At 41.6% G+C, this 23,336-nt stretch overlaps 2 protein-coding genes across 20 annotated transcripts in view; one reads left to right on the top strand and one right to left on the bottom strand.

Moving 5' to 3' along the window:
• IFT122 (intraflagellar transport 122) overlaps window positions 1–18,000 on the bottom strand; it is a 33,994-nt gene extending 15,994 nt beyond the window's left edge. For 6 of the 11 annotated variants that reach the window (XR_015701276.1, XM_087743369.1, XM_087743372.1 and 3 more), the window contains exons 1-16: window positions 17,861–18,000; window positions 17,092–17,158; window positions 16,054–16,138; window positions 15,149–15,227; window positions 14,269–14,345; window positions 13,770–13,836; window positions 12,566–12,712; window positions 10,473–10,548; window positions 9,748–9,939; window positions 8,860–8,998; window positions 8,028–8,230; window positions 7,408–7,545; window positions 6,467–6,631; window positions 5,370–5,567; window positions 3,553–3,693; window positions 1,713–1,766 (exon numbers count right to left, since the gene is read on the bottom strand). Coding sequence is in view for 10 of the 11 variants with exons in the window: in XM_087743369.1 (XP_087599495.1) it covers window positions 1,713–1,766; window positions 3,553–3,693; window positions 5,370–5,567; window positions 6,467–6,631; window positions 7,408–7,545; window positions 8,028–8,230; window positions 8,860–8,998; window positions 9,748–9,939; window positions 10,473–10,548; window positions 12,566–12,712; window positions 13,770–13,836; window positions 14,269–14,345; window positions 15,149–15,227; window positions 16,054–16,138; window positions 17,092–17,158; window positions 17,861–17,901 (1,869 nt within the window). In the remaining variant the exon portion in view is untranslated. The other 5 variants (XM_087743378.1, XM_087743371.1, XM_087743370.1 and 2 more) reach the window with 5 other exon arrangements.
• A 67-nt stretch (window positions 18,001–18,067) lies between these two features.
• Window positions 18,068–23,198, top strand: MBD4 (methyl-CpG binding domain 4, DNA glycosylase). Of its 9 annotated transcripts, none has more exons than XM_087745232.1 (8): window positions 18,068–18,157; window positions 18,363–18,572; window positions 18,906–19,753; window positions 20,295–20,369; window positions 20,944–21,132; window positions 21,376–21,525; window positions 22,185–22,288; window positions 22,944–23,198. In XM_087745232.1, the coding sequence occupies exons 1-8, from the start codon at window positions 18,123–18,125 to the stop codon at window positions 23,019–23,021; spliced, it is 1,689 nt and encodes a 562-aa protein (XP_087601358.1). In that variant the 5' UTR covers window positions 18,068–18,122; the 3' UTR covers window positions 23,022–23,198. The 9 variants fall into 9 exon arrangements, with proteins under 9 accessions (XP_087601358.1, XP_087601363.1, XP_087601361.1 ...); XM_087745237.1 differs by having other exon boundaries at window positions 18,142–18,253; window positions 18,906–19,660; window positions 20,998–21,132; XM_087745235.1 differs by having other exon boundaries at window positions 18,142–18,253; window positions 18,906–19,660.
• The last annotated feature ends 138 nt before the right edge of the window (window positions 23,199–23,336 follow it).

The raw sequence follows: 23,336 nt of genomic DNA, 5'->3' as shown, positions 1-23,336 counted from the left end.
CTAATTGGAACTGCTCACTCTGATTGCGTGGCAAGGGACCACAGAGGCAAAGTGCGTGCAGTGCCACAGAGAAACTCTTTATGTGAATCAGACCCATAGAGGTACACCGACTTCAAGGGACCAATACCATATATATGCACACACACATGCATATGTGTGCATGTGTGTGTGTTTTAATGTGTATATTTATCCTGTATCTTGGAAACACATTAATACCCTGCTTTGGATAAAATTATTACTACTATTAGCCCACCTCATATGGAAATATACAGATGTGAACTGAATTTAAAGAAAACTGCAGGAAAGGGGAGAAAGCATTCCACGAGCATACAAATTCAATTCTCTACTGCCAAAGGAGACTCAGGCATCACTCCTACTGGTCACACTTATTGAGTAGGCTAATACTGGACTGGTGTTGAAAGTTCCCTTTAAAAACTTGGTTAAAAGAATAATCAGAGGAATTGTTACCCAGTTTTGTAAAGACTTCATAGAATCCTGCCAGATACAAAGCTCTGGCAGTTACGTTTCCTGCTGTCATTAATTAGAAAAAAAAAAAAGTGTCATTACTGAAAGAAAACCATCATATTAATGGCACATGTGTGCTTAGTTACACCCTTACAAGCCTTAAAAGGAATCCGATACACCACAAGCAAGAGTAAGCAGTGAGAGTTCTACATCACTTCAGGAGGATCATTTTCAAGAAGTCTGAAAGTAAGCTTATGCCTATTTACAAAGGGAGTCTTTCTTATTAAAGAGAACATAACATGACAATTTCAGAATATCCTCAATAGATGCAGATCTGGAGAAGCATGTGTGGAAAAGAAAGGTTACCAGTGACGAGAGAATGCTCTCATCTACCTATCTACTCTTTAAAGGAAAAAAAAAGGGGGGGGGGGGGGGTGTCCTAATGCAGAACTTTGTCCCATGGTAGGCACCAAGAAAAGTCAGCTGCAACCAACTGGCATTTTGACAAAACCAAGACAGCTCTGCAGAAATGGAAGGCAAGGAATGTATTCTTTCAGAGAAGGTGTAAATCTAATTAGCGTAAGAAAGAGGAATTCCCTTTATGCCACCTCAACACAGATCTTTAAACTAAGCATTATCATGCAGTCTTTGTAGAAGGACAAGGGTGATACCATGTCTTTTAATGTGCTCATGACAGACAGTTATTGTCTAGTGAAATTCTATCAAGAAGTGTGAAAAGAATAAGAACTAGTGATGAGAGCACAGTATGGAAGCAAGGAATCCCAAATTCTATTTCCAGTTGCCACAGACTTGTCATGAGACCTCGAGTTTGTCATTTTATTTCTCTGGGCCTGTTTCTGGCTCTGCAAAGAGGAGATAATAGTAATTACCTACATCCAGGCGGTAACGAAAGGCTTAATTAACTCATGTTTATGAAGTATTCTGTACTAAGCTCTGTTAGGACAGTAGTATTCTACCAATTATTAATTGAATATTGAACATTTTCCAGTTTTCCTGAAGACAGTTTCATAAGTTCTCATTGTCCCACATCCCCATTTTTTTTTTCCGTGAAGTTTCAGTCATATGACTAGAATTTGAGTCATCTCTGCTAATTAGGATTTTTCACTCTAAACACATCTCCAACTGTCAGAAGCACTATCCGAACAAAAGTTCCTCCAAAACAGAAAGTACCAATTTTGGTATAGTATTAAGTGTAAGAAAATACACTATCTTTAACATTCTCTTACCTCTATGCTGCTGATCAATTCTAAATATCTAAGGTCTCGTACCCTGGTAAATGCCTATTGAAAAGAAAAAAAAAATAAAAAGAATTAACTTGAAAAGCCAGGAAAATGAACAGATTATTGTTATGCATAAAAATCAAACTGTCTTCATGCACACAGGACAGACAGAAATATGCTGAGGTTTGTGTAGTCTCTAAGCTGATGGGCTCTGACTACTGAGAGGGGCTGACTCTGGGGCCCCTGAGACTTTACAGTAAATAAGACAAGGGTACAATCCAAACAGCTTATCACTGAAAATAAACAGCAAAGGCAGGGACTAGTAGGTGTACGTATGTCAGTCCCCCAAGCAATACAAAATGCCATTTAAAATATTAAATACTTTTATTCTGCCTATTTTATAGCTTTTCCATTTTGATGTGAGGCATGATACAGACAAGGAAATTTAAGGGAACTATTACAAAGTAGAACATTACAAGGTAGAACGTACAATTGATCGTATTGCCAAAGCATACTACATATGCTTATGGTCTTTATACCATTCTGAAAATTCAGTATGGAAGTAGCTCAGGGAGAAGAAAGGAAGTAAGAAGATGATAAGATAACAGTACTGCAAGACAGTGTAATATCTTTTGCAAATGGAGATAAATGTGCAACCCAAAGTCTCAAGTGGCAAAGTCACGTGCGAGTTACAGCAGCTTAGCACTTATTCTTGACATGCATCAAAAAATAGAAATTTAACTCTTTAGACCGCACGTTCAAGACTTCTAACCAAACTAATGCTTAAGAGGGCATAGAATATTCTGCTTACACCAGATCGGACTAGGAACTATGAGAGCCTTTAATGTCAAGAAGCTGCTTTTGTTCAAATTAATCCGCTCTAATTCTAAGAGGGCACTATTTTAAAATTCCAAGGAGGCACTGAAAACGTCTTTTTAAGAATATCTATTTGCATACAGCCATCTATGAAACTGGAATTATTCTGATGCCTCCACTTAAGAAAAAAAGAAAAATAAAGCATTTAATTTCCTTTTAAAAAAATATGTTATTAAAAGATGCCTATCATTACAGGCCATTCCCTGCGTATTTTTAGAATGTTTTGTCTTTCATACAATATTCATGACACTGAACTCTCTTCACCCTCTCTTATTTGAGAAAAGGTGGTAAAAGAAAATAGGGACGTATTTTATGCTGGAGAAAACTCTGTTCTTCAGTATAAACCCATTTATAGACCACTCCCATGAACAAGGCATTCCAGATAGAAAATGACTAAAATGCTGACATCCCATCACCATTGCCTTCAAAGAACGTTAGTGTGTAAATAACAAAGAATACAAAACCTCCACATTTGAACTGAGGTTATATTACATACTTATGGGGGGGGGGGGGGGGGGAATAAAAAAAGAGTAGGCTTATAGTGTCGGGGAAGGGGGGGAGAAAGCCAGCTAAGGCATTCTTTGCTGCCACCCGGCGGTCAGCAGCACCATTGAACAACTTTCCAGTTCTATTTATTTCCCTCAATTTCACTAACGCATTTTCCAGCGGATGAAAGAAACCATTTTCTTTGCATTTAACACTTATTTAGAACATGACATTTATGTAGAGAGATAAATTCGATTTCAGTTTAAAACCACATCTCAAGATCCTGAGTATATAACAAACCAACATTTTCTTTGGTACGTGGAATAACACATAGACACTAAAGACAAGCAAGATAGTAACCCAGGAACACCGCTTTGTATTCCAGCCATAAAACATATATTATACACACACGCCATATCTATTGCTCTCTATTAAAAAAAAATAAAAACAAGCTTTCTGCTAAATAAGTAAATATCTGATTTACCTTTTTAGCAGTTTCAAATTCCAGCCCTTCTAAGGCTTCCATGGCCAGTTCTTTCCAGTCAGTATCAGTTACTCCTAAACACGCAATTTGATAGGCTTCTTTAAACATTTTTCGTTCCAGATATTGATACATGGGTGCAGACTGAGGATTTCCATTGAAAAACATGTATTAGAAAGCATAATACTGAGATATATTAGTGAAATTCTCTAGATACATTGGGGGAAAAAAAAACCCCAACATATTACAGTCACAACACATTATAAGCTCCATTATAAGCTATTTAAGAGAATAAATATATGTTTGATGTATAACAGACAGAACAACATTCTGGGGTGATTATTACTGTATCTTTAGACAAGCTGGGTTAATTATATTCCAAACTCATCCATCTTGCAATCTTCAGTTCCTTGCATATTAAGAAGTAGTTAAGAATGTGAATTCTTCTGAGCATTGGACGTGCTAAATATTATGTACAATGAGCTTTTTTTCTTTTAATACTATGGAAGCAGAGCAAAGGAGGGGGTAGTTTGTTCTCAAAGGCTAAAAGCATGAAGAGTGGCACAACAGCCTGGTGTGAAGCATCCCTGGAAATATTCAGACACAATGGGAAGAGGTATCACGAGGAAGTAACCCTTCTGTGCTAACCCTGATGACAATGCTATTTTACCAAGACTGTGACTATTAAGCCCAAAAGACACTGACGTCAAGGACCTGCCCTAAAAGAGAATTAAAAAGAGAAACCGTCAACTGCAAGCTGACACAGACAGACTAAGGCTCAGGATCTGCAGCTACAGCTTGAACCCTTTGAACGAACAGGCAGCACTGCAGTTAAGATTACCTTTAACTCTGGGTTTGCAACCAAAGACACTGTGCAGATTGATTTCTATGTTATTTTTATCAATTTATCTGAAAATTGTGTACTTTTTGGTCCTCCCTCCCTCCAAAAGCGTAGTTTTGAAAAAGCTGCCTCTGTGATACTTCACAATAATTTTGTGGCATATTGGTGCCTAGGGCATGCCAAAGCCAGACAAAGAGTGTACTAGGCCCGGTCGATCTCATGGCTGTCAACCACACTGGACAACGCAGCACCTAATTAAGGATCTGCATGATGCCTCAGAGGAACAGACAGGGGTCTGTAACACAGGTATCCATCAGTTAATAAAAGCACATGGCACTTTTGCCTTCATCATTGACTCTCAGTTTCAAACCCTGCCCACACTTGGGTGCCTAAGTCAGAATCTTCCGCCCCCCCCTTTTCCTTTTTTTGTTCTGTTTCTTGGACTGTTTTAGATTCTTTTATTGCTTCCCATAACACAGAAAATAGCATTTTGTGGAAGGCAATCTCTACATTTAGAATATAAAGACTACACATGTACTATACATTCAGAGTAAAATATGCAGCTTAAATATTGCCTAAACACATCTAGATGAAGCAACAGTAAGACAGTATTTGAGGTACTCATAAGAAAAATGAAATTACAACTCGAGAAAAGGTCCATAGAGAGACTACAGTAAAAATACACGAAGAGGTAACACCCGCACCATATCTTCATCTTTGCTTTTACATTATGTGCATTTGCAAGTACAAAGGGAGAATCAGAAACAACAAACAACAACAGCAAAAAGTAAGTTAGCTTAATTAATGCCAAATAAACAAAAATAAAATAGATCACGCAATATAACTTAACGATGAAGAAAGCGTGAACTGCAATCATTCTGGTAATGGAATACGAGTAAATCTCAGAAAAGCTTCTTCACTTCTTAAACATTGATGTTTATGAAATGTAAAGCAACACTTAATGAGATTAAAGGATTACCTGTGGAACTTCAACAGCTGACATAGAAAAAACATGAAGACAGAAGATCTTGGAGCCGTTGTAACCCACAACAAAGCCTTGAAGTTTTTGCTGATGGACAGGGAAGTTACTAGCTTTGATATTGAGGTAACCCCCTCCAGAAAAGCAAAGCATATCCTCGCACTGTGTATTCCAAGCCACACTATTAGCATTGGGTTCCTAACAAGCAAAATAATTAATGATTACAACAGATGCAATCACATCATCTTTCCTAAGAAATATGCATCCTTCAGCTAGAATGTTTGACCTACACATCCTATAGCCTGATTGTGTACGCACACACACAGGCGTGCATGCACTTATTTACGTTTGTAACGTTCTAAAGCCTAGTATATGCCTAAACAGATTTACAGGGACATATTTTACATTTTAATAAACAGCTGTAATTGTCTTTGTTTTGTATTTACTAATGATCTATACTATCAAACTGTAGAATATAATATAAAATTCCACAATAATACACTGTTAGTTAGCCAGCACATTTAATTGATCATTCTTCTGCCCGTTACAAAAAGAAAATTACAGATCCTATCTTTGTAGCGCTTCATACTTTCTAGCCAGCGTTCTCTGAAAACGTTTCATCAACATTAATGAGTGAACCCTTAGAGTGACTGCTAAACTGCCAATGAAGAAAGAATTATCATTATTCATTTTATAGTCTGGAAATACAGGACGAACAAAGAAGTTTAGGCTTTAATTCTGTTCGTGCTAATGATAAAGCCAAAATGCTCATTAACTGTAATGCTTCAAAGGGAACCAGGACAGCACTCTAAATTAAACTGAAAAGGTCACATGTTTAAGTGCTCTTTATTCAGCTGTTGCTCACATATATCTCCTGTCTTCTAATTCCTTGTCTACCATCTCTAAAAGGGTAGTTTCGATAGAGAAATAGATCACAGTTAAACCCTACAAAATGTGATTAATTACTTAAACGACAGTCATAGGAATTTCTGCACAGCAACACTTTTGGTATGTTCTGTGCTCCAAATCACTTCCTGCCTCCCCCCCCCGGCTTTTTTCTTTTTTTTTTTTTTAAAAAAAAAGCCTATGAATTTTACCTGAAACAACAACTCTTTAGTATGAATATCATATACTAGGCAGGTATCATTTTCATCAACCACTGCCAGCTTGTTTCGGGATGCACTCATATCCAGACAGCGCACAGCTGTGGATTGCTTCAACAGGACGATTGCAAAGACATTATCAACAAATATCTTCAGAATCTAGACATATTTGAAACCAAAGTCAGTTCATCCATTTTTGTTCCTAAAACTAGAAATAACATAGCAGGTACAAACTTTAATGCTGTTTAAAGCATGCAATTGCAATTTTTTTCAGAGATAAACTGTGCATTAAAATTGAGGAAATGCTTTCAGTTTGAGGTATTTTGAAAAGACTTGTTTCCACAATATACTCTAGGTTGCAAGCCTATACAAATAAATCATATGCTATACATCCTGGATTTTTTTAATGCTCCACTAGTTAAACAATTACATTAATATAATACTACAGGAATATATAGCACAGATACAGAAGACACAAAGGATCTCAGCTTCCTCTCTATTTGTTCTCTGTATCAATACCTCTGGGCTCCAGTTTGAAATTTTCAGCTGCTAACTGGCTTGTGAAATAGACAGCAATTTCACCTCTAGACCACTTGCGAAGGTGTGGATGTTCATCAGGAAAAGTGTATATATACACACACCCACCCCCCAACTCCCACTAAAGACAAACCCTCTCTCAGTTCACCAAGAACTCCATTTTTGTCAGTTGTTCCTAACAACTGATGGACTTCAGACGAAGTTAAGCATGTTTGTACGAATTTTACCACCAGAGAATGTGGAAGATAGAAGTAATTAGTTTTTAATCACAAGATGAGGCTCTTGTCAAATACAATTCTAGGTTGTAAAAGAGCATGCTGCTCCTAAGGTCTCCCCCTAAGAGCATAGAACAGATTTTATTTGCAGTGAAAAGACACATACCAGACATTATATGTTACCTGACCATTCTTTAGACCAACTAAGAGGCCTTCTCTTCCTGGAGGTCCTCCAATTACTTTAATATAACGAATAAGAGATTCCATCAACCATTCTCGTTCTTTAATGCCACTAAATGAGAGGCACTGCAATCTTTTCTCCTGAAGACACAATAACATACAAAATACTGCATGGAGGTAAAGATAAAACTCTGTGTCTTTGATGTGCTATGTTTATACCTATACTAGCATGTGTGCCTACTTTTACATATAAAAATCATAAAGTCAAATACTCAATTTAACAGGGTGAATTCTTTAAGGTTTTCCAATGCTATGAACAAACAAAACCAAAAAACCCCACCTTTTTCTAGTAGTTCACCCCCACCCAAAAGTTCCCCTAGATTATGTGCTAATTTAACAAATTCACTACAGAGACCGTTTTATGAAACAGAGCCACCTGTGACATGCCACAGCTATTGCTTAGAAGTATGTCAGTGCTGCACATTACAACAGCACTACACATTGGTACCTTGGGGAAAAAATGTAATAGATTATACAGTACAATCTTTTCCTACCAGTTATTTGGACAGCTATCTTAAAGTCTGAATGCATCCCAAGACTACTCCAGATTTTAAGGGACATACCTGGCATAAAATAATGTGATTTGAACATACAACCAGCAAGTTGCATTCAAATTTTTTTACTATCTTTTCCTTCACCCGATAATACATATCTGAAGAATCATCCGAGTACAACTCGTAAATCAAGATTTTCTCTGGCATCTGGATGGCTAATCTGTTTTTGTAGATTGCAATTTTCTTTACAAGCTCTCTGCCTTTTATTCTAACTAGAGAGAAAAAACACAAAAACAATACAGTATAGGCTGACATGAAAATAATGGATACAGAAATCAGAAAACTTACTAATACATTAAAATTGAATCTTTCTAATGCACCTCTAAAATTAAAAGCAGATTCCTGCTTGGATATGTTTGCTGTTCTGCATCTACGTAATCTACTATCCCCATCACAATTTATCACCCTCTATTATTTGTCAACAGCACATTCTGGAGCAATACTTGATTCCTTGCCATAAAAAGCCAGTGGATATGAAGAAACAAAATCAGCACAAACCTTTGAGGCTGCAAGTAAGAAAAAAAAAAAAGCTAAATATGATGTACAGTATTTTTATCTCATTCGCAGAGATTAAACCTTATCTTAAAAGCCTCTGCCCCTCCCAACGTCCTTTCAAATCCCCACATCTTTCATTAAGCTTGTCAGCGCTGATCCTCCAGAATCCAAGTTTGCACTCTCATCCTGCAAACAGTATTCCTCAGTTTTACTGTCAAAGTGACAACAATCTGTCTGGTACATGCAGCATATATTCCAAGTGTTCTGATGGATATTAATTAAAAAAACCAAACCAAAACAGAATGAGAGAGAAGAAGCTTTGGCCTGACTGCAAGTGTGAAATTACCTTTTTGTTCAGTGATGAGGTGTTGGACAATAACATCAGTCATGCTGTCTCTGTAAGCATAGCGATCTTTATAAAGGCCATGGACAGTGCTGAAAATCAACTGGTAAAAGGATATAGTTCCATCTTGGCATCCTACTGCCTGAACACAAGAAGAAAATAATTTTAGTTAATTGGTACATGTAGGTGAGAATTGGGAAGATGTGCAGTATTTATATAAGCATTATGTTCCTTTTCCTGCATAATATATAGATTGATACCAATTACAGCCTACTTAAACAGTGGTAAAAGTGCAATGCAAAAGGAGGACTGATCTCATCATAGACCATGGAGACCACCATGCTGGGTAGGGTGGGGCTTGGTTTTATTTTGTTGTTGTTGGCGTTTTGGAGGGGTTTTTTTGGGGGGTGGGGTGGTGGTGTTTGTTTGTTTGTTTTTAAATTTGCTCTGTATCTCTTCACATTTGTGCAATGACACAGTGCAGCATTTATGGCTAACAGTTGCCTTGCAGGCATTTTCCACAAGGTGTAATGCTAGAAACTGAAACAGATCTGAACATTTTCTTCCCATCATAGAACTAGATTTGGTCAACCTAGATGTTATTAACTGCCATTTTTTCTTCTTTTCCCCTCTCTTTTTTAATCAAAATGCAGCAAATACCTTACCATCTGAAAACAGCTGTTAGGCTCATTTACAGCCTTCTTACAGCCCAAGTTTTACTTCTGCAGGATATTTTTAATTTTGGTGGTAGTTCTAAGACCTCACTAGACACTGCTTAGGTTCTGCTGCCTCAGTAAGAATGTCTAGACTAAGCAACTGAGCTTGAAATTTATGGTCTTACCTTATATGACAAATTGTCTGTGAAAATGCCAGAGAAATGTTCCCACTCACCACATAGTTGGAGTCTGGTTTGACTTTGCATGTCCACACCCAACTGCTTTGCTCTCCTATGGTTCCAAGACGTACACCATCCTTTGTGAAGAGAGAAACTTGTTTATCTGAACCTCCCAGTAAAATATACTCTCCTTTAGTAAAATAGCTAACACAGCAAGGATCAAAATTGAGCATTCTGTCCTTTCCAATCTACAAGTAAAAAAAAAAAAAAAAATTAACAAAAGGATCATTTCATATTTTCCCAAGGCAACAAGTGCCATCACTGATACCATTCTTCTCACCTCTCTGGCCATGCGCAACTTTTCAATACCCCAGAACCACTGGCTATATTAAGATTCCCAAAGGCAGCTCTAAAATACATCCAAGAATCCCTCCAGTCCCAAACCAGTCTACTCAGAATGCAAGCAACTCACAAACCCCCCTTTAACCAGTTGAAAAAAATATAAAGATGTCCTCTACAGACCAGTAAACACTATCACAAAAGTCAGCAAAGTTGTAAGGGCTTTAATACAAGAATTGTAAGACAGTAGCTGAGTTGCCATGGGAGAAACAAGAGCTGAAGGAAAAGATGGTCAAAAAAAAAGCAGACTCATAAAAGGTTGGGAAAACAGCAAACATTTAATGTGGCTAATAAAGCACGAGTATACAAACACTTTGAATATAGGACAGAACACAGAATCAGAAATACCCTGCCACTCTTGATTGCACTTTCTAAAACATACCTGTTTGCCACTAAGCTGGTAAAAGGAAAGTCTCTGACCCCAGTCTGCCACAGCTAAAATATCATTGCGTTCATCTCTAACAAAAAAAAAAAAAAACAAACCAAAACCAGAAAAAAATTATGTAGTAATTCCACAGCGATTTATTAATAAATTTCTTAGAGCAATAGAACCAACTAATAGGATAGCAGAATTTACTTCATATTACTCTTTAAAAAAACACAAACTGAAAGGACAGCGTATACATCTTGCCATTTAAAAGTAAGGAAGACAGCTTGGAGACACAAAAGAAAAATCACGTCTCCTTTACAGGAATAACTGCAATGCTTGATGTATCGCTTCACATACAGCTATATAAGCCGTGGGTACAGTGAAGCTAATGGTCCCTTGAACAGCTGAAGCACCTGGGCCCGGATTCTGATCTTAGCTACAGTAGTACAAAGCCACCATAACATCAAAGTCAATACAACTGAGCAAGAGTGAACTACAACTATCAGTGTAAGGCAGGAAAAAAAAAATTGTTCATGTGAGAGCAGCAGCAGACCAAGGAAAGGCTTCAGGTCTCAAATTTGTTAGCTTTGGTACTCTGACGTGATCTGTTCAGCTTGGAGCCAAACATGAGAGTCACCTTCTCCACAGCTTCTTGCCTAGGAAGAAGGGAGATGGTAATCTGAACATTCTGCTGCAAATAATGCCTCTAGCCATAAACTGAACAAAAACGGAACAGACAGAAAACCTAATTCAAAGGCAACTGTTTAGTAAGGAGCCTCCCTTTGCTCAATGCATGATGCATGCACCTGTGGGGAAAAGCAACATGCTATCACATACTTAAGAACTATCTCATAATGAGCACACACTAGCAGAATAAATTAAGACCATACAGGCAACTATTAATCTAGAATTTCCCAACTTTTGAATATCTGATTTTGTACCCTGCATAATACTCTCTGCCCTTGGTCCTTTTTGTAAATTACTGTTTAGATAATATAGATATACACGTTCCTTTGAAGTTTCACTCACAAGTTGAAATCCATAGAGGTCTCTTCTTCCTCATGGTCTTCTCCCTCTGTCTGACTATACTGCCTACTGCCAGGCCAGGATTTCAGTACTGGTATCTCCTCTAAATAGCTGTGAACTGACTCCTCTCGTTCATCTGCTCTACTCCAAAAATTCTCCCACCTACTGCAATAGCAATTGTTTATTCACATATTTGGGACAATATTCCCTCTGAATTGAACTGAAAAAACAGCTCCCCTCTCTCTCCCCCAATCCAAATAGAATCTGCCTCCCCCCCCCCAAAAAAAAACCAAACCCACCACAAAACAATACAAAAGAAAAAAGAAATGTTTCTCGAGATCTGGCGAGGCCGCACCTCAAGTGCTGTGTTCAGTTTTGGGTCCCTCACTACAAGAAGGACAGTAAGGTGCTGGAGCGTGTCCAAAGAAGGGCAACGAAGCTGGTGAACGGTTTAGAGCACAAGGCTTCTGAGGAGCGGCTGAGGGAGCTGGGGTTGTTTAGTTTGGAGAAAAGGAGGCTGAGGGGAGAGACCTTATTGCTCTCTACAACTGCCTGAAAGAAGGTTGTAATGAGGTGGGGGTCGGTCTCTTCTCCCAAGTAACAAGCGATAGGACGAGAGGAAATGGCCTCAAGTTTTGCCAGGGGAGGTTTAGGTTGGATATTAGGAAATATTTCTTCACTGAAAGGGTAGCCAGGCACTGGAACAGGCTGCCCAGGGAAGTGGCTGAGTCCCCATCCCCGGAGGTATTGAAAAGCCGTGTGGATGTGGTGCTTAGGGACATGGTTTAGTGGTGGACTTGGCAGTGCCAGGTCAATGGTTGGACTTGATGATCTTAAAGGTCTTTTCCAACCTGAACAATTCTATGATTCTATGATCTAGGTGGAACTTGTTCCCAGTTTCTCCATGCAATTAAAGACTGGCAGCAAAGCCAAAACCCCAATACATAATCACTTAAAAAAAAAAGGTAACGTAGTTGGTATTAATCTGTTTCAGCAGGGATAAAAGTCAAGCCTTTCTGCAACCAATAAGCCAAGGATTATCTATTCAGCATGAAAAAAGGAAGGATGAAATTATTTACCTGGATGGATTCCAACAAATTGACCATATTGGAGATGAAGCACCCCCTGTACGCTCTATTTTAACTTTCTCTTCGCCGTTTTTATTCCTTATGCTGACAATGCCGTTGAACATCCCCAAAGCAAGGTACTGGCCATCATTTGTCCAGCTGATAAAACACAGACACACCAAAAAGCAAACTACTAAAAACAAGCAGCAGGAAGGTAGGATGGTACAGCATACTCAAACAGGGATGATAGATTGAAATATACTTCTAAGAGGGAGTTCTGGGAGATAGCCAGTAATCCTACAGTTTGTTTATGCATCTAAATCCACATTTATGGCAACAGCATGCACTACAGCAAGAACATTTTATTATATACACAGAAATAAAAAAAAAAGTAGAAATAAAAAAAAAATTAAAGCCATCATCTGCTTGTAATACTTCTAACATGTGCTAAGTAACAGATACATTTTTGAGGATGACAGTGTTGGCAGTAGACCAGACTGTTTTAAAAGCCACATTTAGAACACCGATCAGATAAAACTGCATGGTGCTGGGACAGAGGAGACCTGGTTTCTATTCTTATCTCTATTGTAGTTAGATGGATGACTTTACACAAATTAATGTACCCTTGCTTCAGGTTCCCCATAATGGTAATATCTCCTTCTACTGAAAATACCAACAACACAGAAGATTAAAAACTCTACAAATGAAAAGTATAATTATTTTTCCTCATTTTATTGTTATTTGCACAAGATGGCTAAACAGAGGGAGAGAGAAGTTAAGACACTTGCTCAAGACCAGAGCGCCTCTCTGACACTTTCAGAAGAATTCAGTTATAAACAGTACCAAATAAAAACCAAAACCCTTTGGAAAAAGGAAAAAAGAAAAAAAAAAGGAAAAAAAAAAAAAAGAAAATGGCTCTCTCAGAGAAGACTACACAAGAAAGAACAAATCATCTTTGATAACTATTAGTATCATATTCCTACTGGAGCATTATAAATGCTACTCAGGTATTTTAATGATGAGAAAGGCAAAGCAGCACAAAGTACACAATGCTACTGAAAAGCAAAGTAGGAGAGCCTGTCTCATAGTACTAGGTGCTATCTCTGCATACGTTGAACTATTTTACTTGATTTTTTTTTTCTTTAAGCTTGCATATTATTTTGAATTGTTTGTATTGAAACTAACTTAAATGCCACAGATAATCCTTAAAACTTACCTACAGCAAGTAATCTTACTGCTAGTTTTATGTTTAGAGACTGACTTCTGTTCAGGAGACCACAAGCCTTGATTAAAGCAAACAAAAAGCCAAAGTAAATTACAAGTAAGCATTTACCAGTGTTCAAATTAGAAACTAATATTGTCAGAAAACTCAGTTGGGACTCCAGAGGGATCAAAGCCTCATCCACTTCTAGAAGGACATTTAAATATCCATTATTTATCAGTCAATGGGGGGAAAAAAATCCATCCAAATAATACAGAGAGTGTCTCTGCAAAAACATAATAGCAACAAAGTAGTATATTTACACCTCACTGCACAGTCCTTTCCAACTAAGTTTAAGTTATTTAAATAAGTATCTGATGTTACTTAACTTTAGGTAGCTTTATATCTCACCTCTTCTGGATATAAAGAACTGTACCCATCTGTAGTTAGCTTAGCTACACAACTTGAGTAGAATTTACTGGCTTAATGGAAAAGTTAGAGGAAGAAGACATACCAAAATCACTGGAAGAGCAGGATGCCAACTGATGAGTAAGAGGATTGTATGAAACGCACTGTATAGAGTCATTATGCCTAGAATGAAGTTACAATCATATTTCAACAAATCATTCTTAAATGCCCCCTTTTCTGACTTTCAGCAAGATAGCTGAAAGGTTTGCCAGATGCCAGAAATAATCCGATCAGTTTGTATTACATCAAATTAATCTGCAATTACTGTAAACTAAATCAGTAATAAACCTTAAAAAAATTGTCTCTAAGTGGCAGGATTCACTGTATTTCATCAAGATTAGCTGAAAATGTACGTAGATGGTGGCTTGTGAAATATGATTAAAGGCTATACCCAAATTCTAAAACAAGTATGCTTGTGTACGCTCCTAGTAGTACACTAGCTTGTGCAAACTAACTAGTAATAAATGTACACACACATTCAGAAACAGAGTTTGAACATGTTGCTTAAGAGAGATGACATAAAAACAAAGCCAGAAGAAAGATGGAAATATACTGAAAGTACCAAACCTTATCTTTAGTTTGGTCTTTGAACTAGAATTATATTAATTTTATTATACAAGATCAGAGTCATATTGTGTTTCATTGTATTTTGATCTATACAGAATTTCCCCAGTTCTCTGCCAGCCCTCTAAATTTAGTGATTTATCTAGACTTCCCACCTTCTTTTATACCTTTAATTGTTTTCCTGCCTCATTCAGATACTTTGACTGTTCTTTGCCTCTTCCCTCTCCTATTACCCACTCACTAGTATTTTCTCTGATCTTAGTCAACCTTCTTCCAAATCTAACAGCACGTACTCTTTGACAGCAGAAGTGCATAATCAAAGTCCATTTTTGAGAGGCACAGAATTGAAAGGCATCACTTACGTGTATTTCAGAATTCCTTCTAATTTTGAAGTCCAAATTATCACACTTTTATCAGCTGAGCCAGATGCAAAACGTTTGCCTAGGAATTAAATATAATTTAAATCCCACACATATAAGAATCACTTTAACTCCAAATAATCAAAGAAAGAGCAAGAAGTTCTTGAACTTGACAAGGCTCAAGTAATAAAGGGCCTAACACTACAACTGTCTTGATGTGATTGCGCTTCTCCAACTAAATGAAACTCCGATGACTTTGTTATTCCCACGGAGAGTGCCTCGCTAAAGCCCAGCCATGCAAGCAAGTAGCCAACACTGTCAGTCACAGGTTGGAGATTTATGTTAACAGCGTCAAGGGAAAAATGGTACATTTTCACAGGTATACCCTATCACTTAAACAGTAGTGTTTGAGAGGAAGTCCTTTGAGTCCCCACAGAATGAGAATCGAAGGCAATGAAAGAACTGGAAGCAGAATAAGGCCTGTAGTGTGCATGGTAATGTGCGAAGGATGAGATCGGAAAGCTTTGGGATGGAGGAACTATAGGAATAAAAATCAGAGGCAAGTGGAGTACCAGAAAGAGAGACCTCTGGAGTAAGCCTTCTCCTCACATCATCCCACAAACATAAACTTAACCATCACTGAAGTAGAAGGGGAGGGAAAGTGGGAACCACAGTTCTTGGATTAACAGGTAGCGTTACATGTAAAAACACGGTGCTTCTGCACATAGCATTTGTATGGCAGTTCAAACTCTCCATTAACAAACAAACAAAATCCCAGCACTCACACACATGTTCAAAATACCATTACTGAAACAACCCTGATTTCTGTATTTATCAACTGGCAATAAGAAGTGGAAGATAGGCACTTTACAAACCAGACTAACAAAGCCCCCCAAAGTGATATTTACCATCTTTAGCATAAGCCACACAGTATACAGTGTCCTTATGTCCTTTCAAAGGCTGAATTAAGGTTCCATCAGAAGTATCATATACCTATTTGAACAGAGAGAAAACAAAAACAAACATACAAAGAAAAAACATACATAGAAATCTTCCGGTGAGGACTAGGAAATAAAATTACTGAAGGCCAACAAGATTATACACTTTCTTTTGTGTTTGCTTTTTTGCATAGCATACAGTCCATGCAAGACAAAACATTTTAAACTGTAGAAGCAGCTTTCTTTAACTTAATATTTCTCGGAATGAAAGAAAACACAGTATTAGAAAATCAAATGCACAAAAGAAATTTCCAAACACCTCATTTGGCCAGCTTGTTTTACTTCTTTCCCTGCATTAGATGTTTAAACGTAATAAACTACTGGAAAGAAACATCATTAAATATACCATTCTGTGAGCACTGAAAATAATAAAGCCTGCTGTCGTGCAGTTCGGAGCTACATCTCTATAATCGTGCCATCCATCCATCCCTGCAGTTTCTACACTTGCTCCATCTGAAAGCTTTGCAGGAACCGTGAGAAGCGTGGTCCCGAACTGCTCTTGCCGATGAGTTAGCAGCAGGCAAGCAGACCCAGGGAACCACAAAAAGTTATAGTTGAAGCTTCTCACAAAGTAGGGACATCAGTTTGAGTTTCCTTCCCCTTTTCACAGAGATTTGCATGAAACTTGTAACAGTGCCGTATTTGTATACCATGCTACTGAGCTACATTTGGATGCAGGTTAATGGATTTCAAACTGCCGGGTGAGGTGCGAGAGAATGAGATGATACAAGTAACTTAAACCTCATTACTTTTGGAAATAGAAACTTAGTAAGAAATGTTAAAAAACTTCAAAACACTTTAAACTTAGCCTGCATTAATATGTATGTGGATATGAGGCTGGACTAGTAGAGATAAGAGGATTTTTGATAGGTTATATTCATAAGCTAATGGGAAAGAAATCATATTCATACAGCTGTAAATGCAAGAGAAAAAAAAAAGTTTCCCTACCAGCAGTCTATTTCCAGCAGCAATTATCAATTGAGTCCCATCCGGTTTGAATGCAAGATCATAAATACTAAAGAAAAAATAAAAACCACCCCCCCCCCCCGAAAACCCTGTATTAGTATGCAGAAAATATACTTCCTTTAACATCAAAGATGCCACATAACAAAAACTGTTAATTGCATACTTGAGAGCATATCTGATTCCCCAGAAAACCCCCCAAACGAAAAGAACCCTCCGCGACGGCCTCCCCGCACGCAGGACGCCCGACCACTGGCCACCATCCAGGCTCCCGGCCTGGACACCGACGGGAGGCCTGGGAGATGCCCGCAGCGGTACCCTTGGAGGCAGAACCACACAAACACGGAGGCAGGCTGCGGGCCTTTGGCTAAACGTAACGTGGAAAAAGCAAAGACAACCCCCAAAAAGACTCTGCGTCACTGGATCGCCGCTATCAACCGAGAGGCCGCAGGGACCCGGCCGCTGCCGCCCGCAGCTGGCCTGCCAAGGGGAAGGAGAGCGGCTGGCTGCAGACAGCCCAGGGCCGCCGCAGCCTCCGTGCCCTGCGGCGCTGGCGGGGCAGGGCCCGCGGCGGTGCCGGCGAGCCCAGCGCGGCCTGAACGAGCTGCCCCGGGCCGCCCGCCCAACCACGGGGAGGCGCCGCCGCCGTGCCCGGGGGGCCCCGCTGCGGGGGCTCCTCGCGGGGGCTCCTCTCACAGGCCGCCTCACTGCGGAGCGGGACGGAGGGGCCCGGCTCTCCCCCAGGGCCGCTCACCACTGCTCGGCCCTGTCGCGCCAGGTGAGCGCGGCCCGCATCCCGCGGCCTCGCCGCCGCCGCCGCCGGGCCCTTGTTTACACCCGCCCCGCCGGCGCCACGGGCAACGCGCATGCGCCCGGGGGCCTGCCGGCCCGCCGCCACGGCAGGGGCCGCCCGCCAACGGGGCCGGGACGCGCTTGCGCAGGACAGGAGGCGGGAGCGGCGGCGGGGCGCGCGCGCGCAGGCGGAGGGAGGGGGCGGTACCGCGGGGCGTCACGTGATGGAGGCGCCCAGGATGGCGGCGCCGGCCGGCGGGTAGGCGTCCGCGGCGAGGGGCGGGATGGCGGCGGAGCGGAGCGGAGCGGGGATGAAGCGCAGGGCCCGTCGGCCGGGCCGGGGTGATGGCGGCAGGTGGCGCCCGCGGGGCGGTGGCGGGCCCGGGGCTGTGTGGGGGCCCGCCGCGCCGCGGAGCCCCCCGCTCGGAGTAGGGCCCCACCCGGGCGTCTCCTTCCCCGTACAGCCTCCCGGGCGGCAGCCGAGACGGGGCGGCGGTGGAGGCGGCGGAGCGTCCCGGCCCCGGCGGCGCGGGCACCGGTGCCGCAGCGCAGAGGCGGCTTGCGAGGGAAGCGGGCGCGGCCGGGCCCAGCGCCGTCCCCGGCGGCTGGCAGAAGGTGACCCGGCGGAGGCAGTCGGGCAGGACGGCGGGGAGGATCGACGTCTGCTTCGTCAGGTGAGGCCGGGGCCGGCGGGCCGGGGCCGGGGGAAGGGCCGAGCGCCGCCCGCCTTCGGCAAACGGCTGCTGCCCCCCCCCGGTGCTGCGAGCCCGTGCTCGCCGGTGTGTGCGCCGTACCTGGAGCGCGGGAGATGCAGTGCACAGTGTGTGCAGGATTAGCTGGGAACCCTTTGCGTAGACCTTTTTTGGTCAAGGCACGGAAACTTGTGTAGACGTCGCCCTGTCAACTGCTTTTGTCATTTGGGATTTTTAAACACTCGCTCAGTTTTTAAAGTGAAGAGCGAGAGAATGAAGAAGTCATCGCTAACTTACTTTTCTTTTATACCACAGTCCTGAAGGAAATAAGATAAGATCGAGAAGTGCACTTGTGGAGTATTTTCGGAAAACTGGGGAGACGACGCTGAAAGCAGAAGATTTTGATTTTACTGCTCCTTACCAGAGGAGTACCCGTTCGAGGGTGAAAAGGTATGGCACAAAAGCTGCGAGAACTGTTTTAGAAAACGAGGATTGTCACAGTCAAGTGCAAGGCCTCAGTACACAAAATGGTGAAGAGGACAGAATTCGAAACATTCAGACTGGAAATGAACACCTGGAAGACATTACATCCACTCTGGAAAGCAAAGATTTGATCATGAAAGGCATAAACTCAGAGGACTGTTTGAAAACCAAAAAAAAGGGGGCAGGCGGGAAAAGTGCTCAGAATAAGAAAACTGGAAAGACCTCAGAAAAGAGGCATCAAGATAATACCCAAAACAAAAGACAGAGAAGAGTATGTAACAAACAGGAAACTGAGTGCGCTCAAAACAAGAAATTCTGTAGAAAGACGGACACGTGTGTCGCTGATAGTCAGGGCACAGATGATCAGAATGCAGACCCTATGGGTGCGGGAAAAGCTCTGTTAAGAATTTCCAGGTCACGGTCAGACACACGGCTAAGGTCAGTGACGGCTCGCTCGCAAAGGGAGTTGGGGAGCCAAGCAGAGGAGGAATGTGCGGAGACGGGTTCTAATGATGCATCTTCTGCAAAATCTGAGGAGAAAACCAATGGATTGAAAACAGGGAAAGAGACAGATCGAGGGAATCCAGGTAACCAGGATTTTAAGTCCTACACTGAAACGGATGCTAACGTCTTGCAGCCATGTGACAAGAAAAGCTTCACAGCAGTTAAAATGCCACCAGGTATTTGTGTGGTTTTGAGCAGAATATTATCCTAACATTCTGCCGGGGGTTCTCCTGACTATACGAGCAAAGTATTCTCTTTCAGGTCAAGCCACTTTGACGTCTGAATCTGTCTCATTTCTTTACCCAACAGCGTTCAACTTAATGCAGATTTATTCGCAACTGGAACTTAACTCTACTGATCTCTTTAGCTGTATAGTATAATATAATAACGTTCATTACCTTCACTGCACTGACTGTTTTAATGTTGTTGCACAGTTGGTCAGTTTGATTGATAAAAAAGGCTAGTTTTAGCTTGCTTCATGTGCTAGAATCTGTTATGTCAAATTGTGGCAAAGTAACCGTTTATCTTCTGAAGATTTTTCGTAGAGTTGAAATATAGAGGAGTACTGGAGTGACTCGAAAGCACATTTGTGCTCTGTACACCTACAAGAAATCCTTGTCTATCCATCACAACATAAAGCGGAAATGGTGTATGAAACGTGACAGCAAAATACTTGTTCTTTTTTCTTTTTAATGCTAAAATATTACTTCTTTACAGAAGAGTCAATCCCACGAACACAAGTGGATAGGAGGAAAACGAGTCCATATTTTTCAAGTAAATACAGTAAAGAAGGTATAATATTCTTTAGGGAAATAAATCCTTTTTTTATGGGGGGAGGAATAGGATAGCCTAAGATCGAGTGATGTTATGGAAAATTTCTTCCAGTTTTAGGCTGGCCGTGTTTAGGTGGCATCAAAGAGCTCGGCTGACTGCACTAGTGCTGATCTTGTCCCATTTTAAACCTTGATGGTTTGTATCTTGCAAACAACCATTAAGGCTGGTATCAAATGCCTCAGCAGCTCTTTTGGCAGCTGTGAGGTGACGGGGTGAATGGGCTTTGGGGAATTTCTCTTCAGACCACTGAAGTGTTTCCCCTCTTGGGGGAAACCCTGTACCCTGTGGCTGCTGCTCTGCACTTACACAGGAGCCGGCCTCTCTCCTCAAAAAACACATGGGACGTGGAACACGGGGCACACGCAGGCAGCCTCGACTCTTACTGCAGTCCGTGCCAGGGGACGCATAGTCCCTTGCAGTTCTGTAAAATTCCTGTGTGAATTGCCATTGCTTCATCCACATATAGTGCTCCCACAAAGACGAATATGCTTCAAAAGGTCTTCATTTTTTAAAATTCTTTTCATTTAAATAGGTAAATCCATTCTTTATTGCCCAACACGTTTTCCTGTATTGCCTCTGTGTACAGCTCCCAGTCCACCTAGAAGGAAGGCCTTCAGAAAATGGACTCCTCCACGTTCTCCTTTTAATTTGGTCCAAGAAACGCTTTTCCATGATCCATGGAAACTTCTCATTGCAACCATATTTCTCAATAAAACTTCAGGTAAATAGAGTAATAGAATTTCATGTTGTATAAATGTTGGGGTGGTGTTATAGGGTCAGAACAGCTGCCATTTTTTAATAGCATTAATGAAAGAATAAATGTATATTAACTTGTGTCAGTGTAAAAAACAATCTTTAATTTGTAACTCGCCTCAGAAAAAGCTCACTTCAGAAAGCATACATAGATAATAAAAGAAGAGAATTACCTGCACAGTCTTCTGTTCATGATGCTTTCTTTCACTAGGTAAAATGGCAATTCCTGTGCTCTGGGAGTTCCTTAAGAAGTATCCTTCTCCTGAAATAACCAGGACTGCAGACTGGAAAGAAATGTCAGAGCTGCTCAAACCTCTCGGCCTCTACGAACTCAGAGCAAAAACTATCATCAAGTTCTCAGGTAGGTTTTCCTGAATATGTCTGTGGAATGGTCTAAATTATACTAGCAAGGCAAACAGCATTATTTTCAAATAGTGCTTTGTGACTTTTCCTTCTGTTTGGCAAATATTGGTGGTGGTTTATTTTATGCAGCTTTGGGATATGTTGGTCTTACACACGTAAAGCTGCTGATACCGTTGTCTTAACTGAGAATGAAATAACATACCTAATGAGTTCTGCAAGAGACGTTTGTCTGGGAGATGACTTTGAGTGGAAGGAGATACGAACACCTGCAAGACTGATTTAGTGTTTTGCAGCACTGTGATAAGGTGGCTCTGCTCTGTTTTGCATCAGGTGACCTCCAGGAGGCCCTTCCAGCCAGAATTTTTCTATGATTCTGATATCTTCTATACTTAGAATAAAAGCATTCCTCTGTGGGTTCTGAGGAGAGAGATTTAATTAGAACTTACCCTCAGTGATTTGGTTAAAAGGTGTTTAAGATGTACCGCATAGGGATTCATCGCCTACTTTCACTAGGAAATAGCTAGAATTTGTGTTTTTCATTTAAAATGTTCCAAAGTGGAGATGTGTTACAACAGCAGAGAATCAGGATTTTGTCCAGAGTTGCTTTCTGCGACCTGCCTGCCTGCAGGCAGTGAAGTCTGTGACTGTACGTTGCAGATGAGTACCTGAGCAAGCAGTGGAAGTACCCCATCGAGCTGCACGGGATCGGCAAGTACGGGAACGACTCCTACAGAATCTTCTGTGTCAACGAATGGAAGGAGGTGAGTGGCGCGGCCGTGCTGCCAGGAGCTGCGCGCTGCCGGGAGCGGGGCTCTGTCCTTTGGCGTCGTTGGGCTTGTACCTATGGACTCCTTTGGATTAAAAAAAAAAAAAGATAGCAATTTTTATATCTTCAGTAGGTGGAATTCCCAGAATATACCTTTTACAAGTCTGAACCTGTAAATGAAGACTTGTCACCTTGATTCCCCCTCTCTGTAATTTTCCACTTTTGCTGTGTTTTTTTTTTTCTTATTTTCTTGATGTGGGGGTGAGTCTCTTCCCTGCTTCTTTTAAGAACCGGGTTCGTGTTTCCTGCCAGCCAGATCCTGGCGTCCCTCTGTGACCGGTGTTGGCGGGGCCTTTGCCATGCTGGGATCCTCCCGCGGGGGGTGGCTGCGAGGGGCGGTCGAGGGGCCGTTTTGCGCTCTGGGGGAGGACCCCGCTCCCGATTCGCAAGGGGTGGGTGGTTTTGGGGCTGACGGAGCGCAGCGTTCCTTGGTTCACACAGGGGCAGGCCGGCCTGCTGCCGCACGGCGTTCCGCTGCTCCCTGCCAGGCGTGGAGAGGCCCCGAGCTGGGAGGGGAAGCGCATCAGAGCGGTGAGGCCTTGTAAGAGAAGGTATTTCAGTAAACGTCAAACACTTTCGCTGTGTTTTAGGTACAGCCGCAGGACCACAAGTTAAACGTGTACCACGCCTGGCTCTGGGAGAACCGGGAGAGACTGAGCATAGACTGAAAAAGCCGTGAACACACCTCGGCCCTCGCCCACTTGCTCTCTGTGCAGTCGGTGTCTTTAAAGTGTCGTTCTGATCATCACGTTCTTAAATATTTGTGTGGCGTACCCTGCTTGGGTCGTCGTTGTCACGACACGTTTAAAATCTCTGTATTCTTTTAATAAAGGTATCGCGTTTTTTGTGGCGCCTGCTCGCTCGGGCCAGCCCCGGAGCTCCTCGGGGCGGCTGGGCTAAGCCAGGCCGCCTTCACCTGCCCGCGGGTGCGGTGGGCCGAGGGCCGCTGTCCTTCCCGCCGCCCGTTCGGTTCCTGCGGGGCC

Source organism: Nipponia nippon, unplaced genomic scaffold, assembly GCF_047370975.1.
Source record: "Nipponia nippon isolate SJK-2023a ecotype South Korea unplaced genomic scaffold, ASM4737097v1 scaffold_9, whole genome shotgun sequence".
Taxonomy (NCBI): domain Eukaryota; kingdom Metazoa; phylum Chordata; class Aves; order Pelecaniformes; family Threskiornithidae; genus Nipponia; species Nipponia nippon.
This window is presented reverse-complemented; position numbering and strand designations above follow the sequence as displayed.

What these genes read in the sequence shown, in the direction of transcription:
- MBD4 (XM_087745231.1), top strand. Translation starts at nt 18,183, where the DNA reads ATGGCGGCGGAGCGGAGCGGAGCGGGGATGAAGCGCAGGGCCCGTCGG. An exon ending in AGCAGTTAAAATGCCACCAG is followed by an intron (nt 19,754 to 20,294) that starts GTATTTGTGTGG and finishes ACTTCTTTACAG; the next exon opens with AAGAGTCAATCCCACGAACA. An exon ending in AACTATCATCAAGTTCTCAG is followed by an intron (nt 21,526 to 22,184) that starts GTAGGTTTTCCT and finishes TGTACGTTGCAG; the next exon opens with ATGAGTACCTGAGCAAGCAG.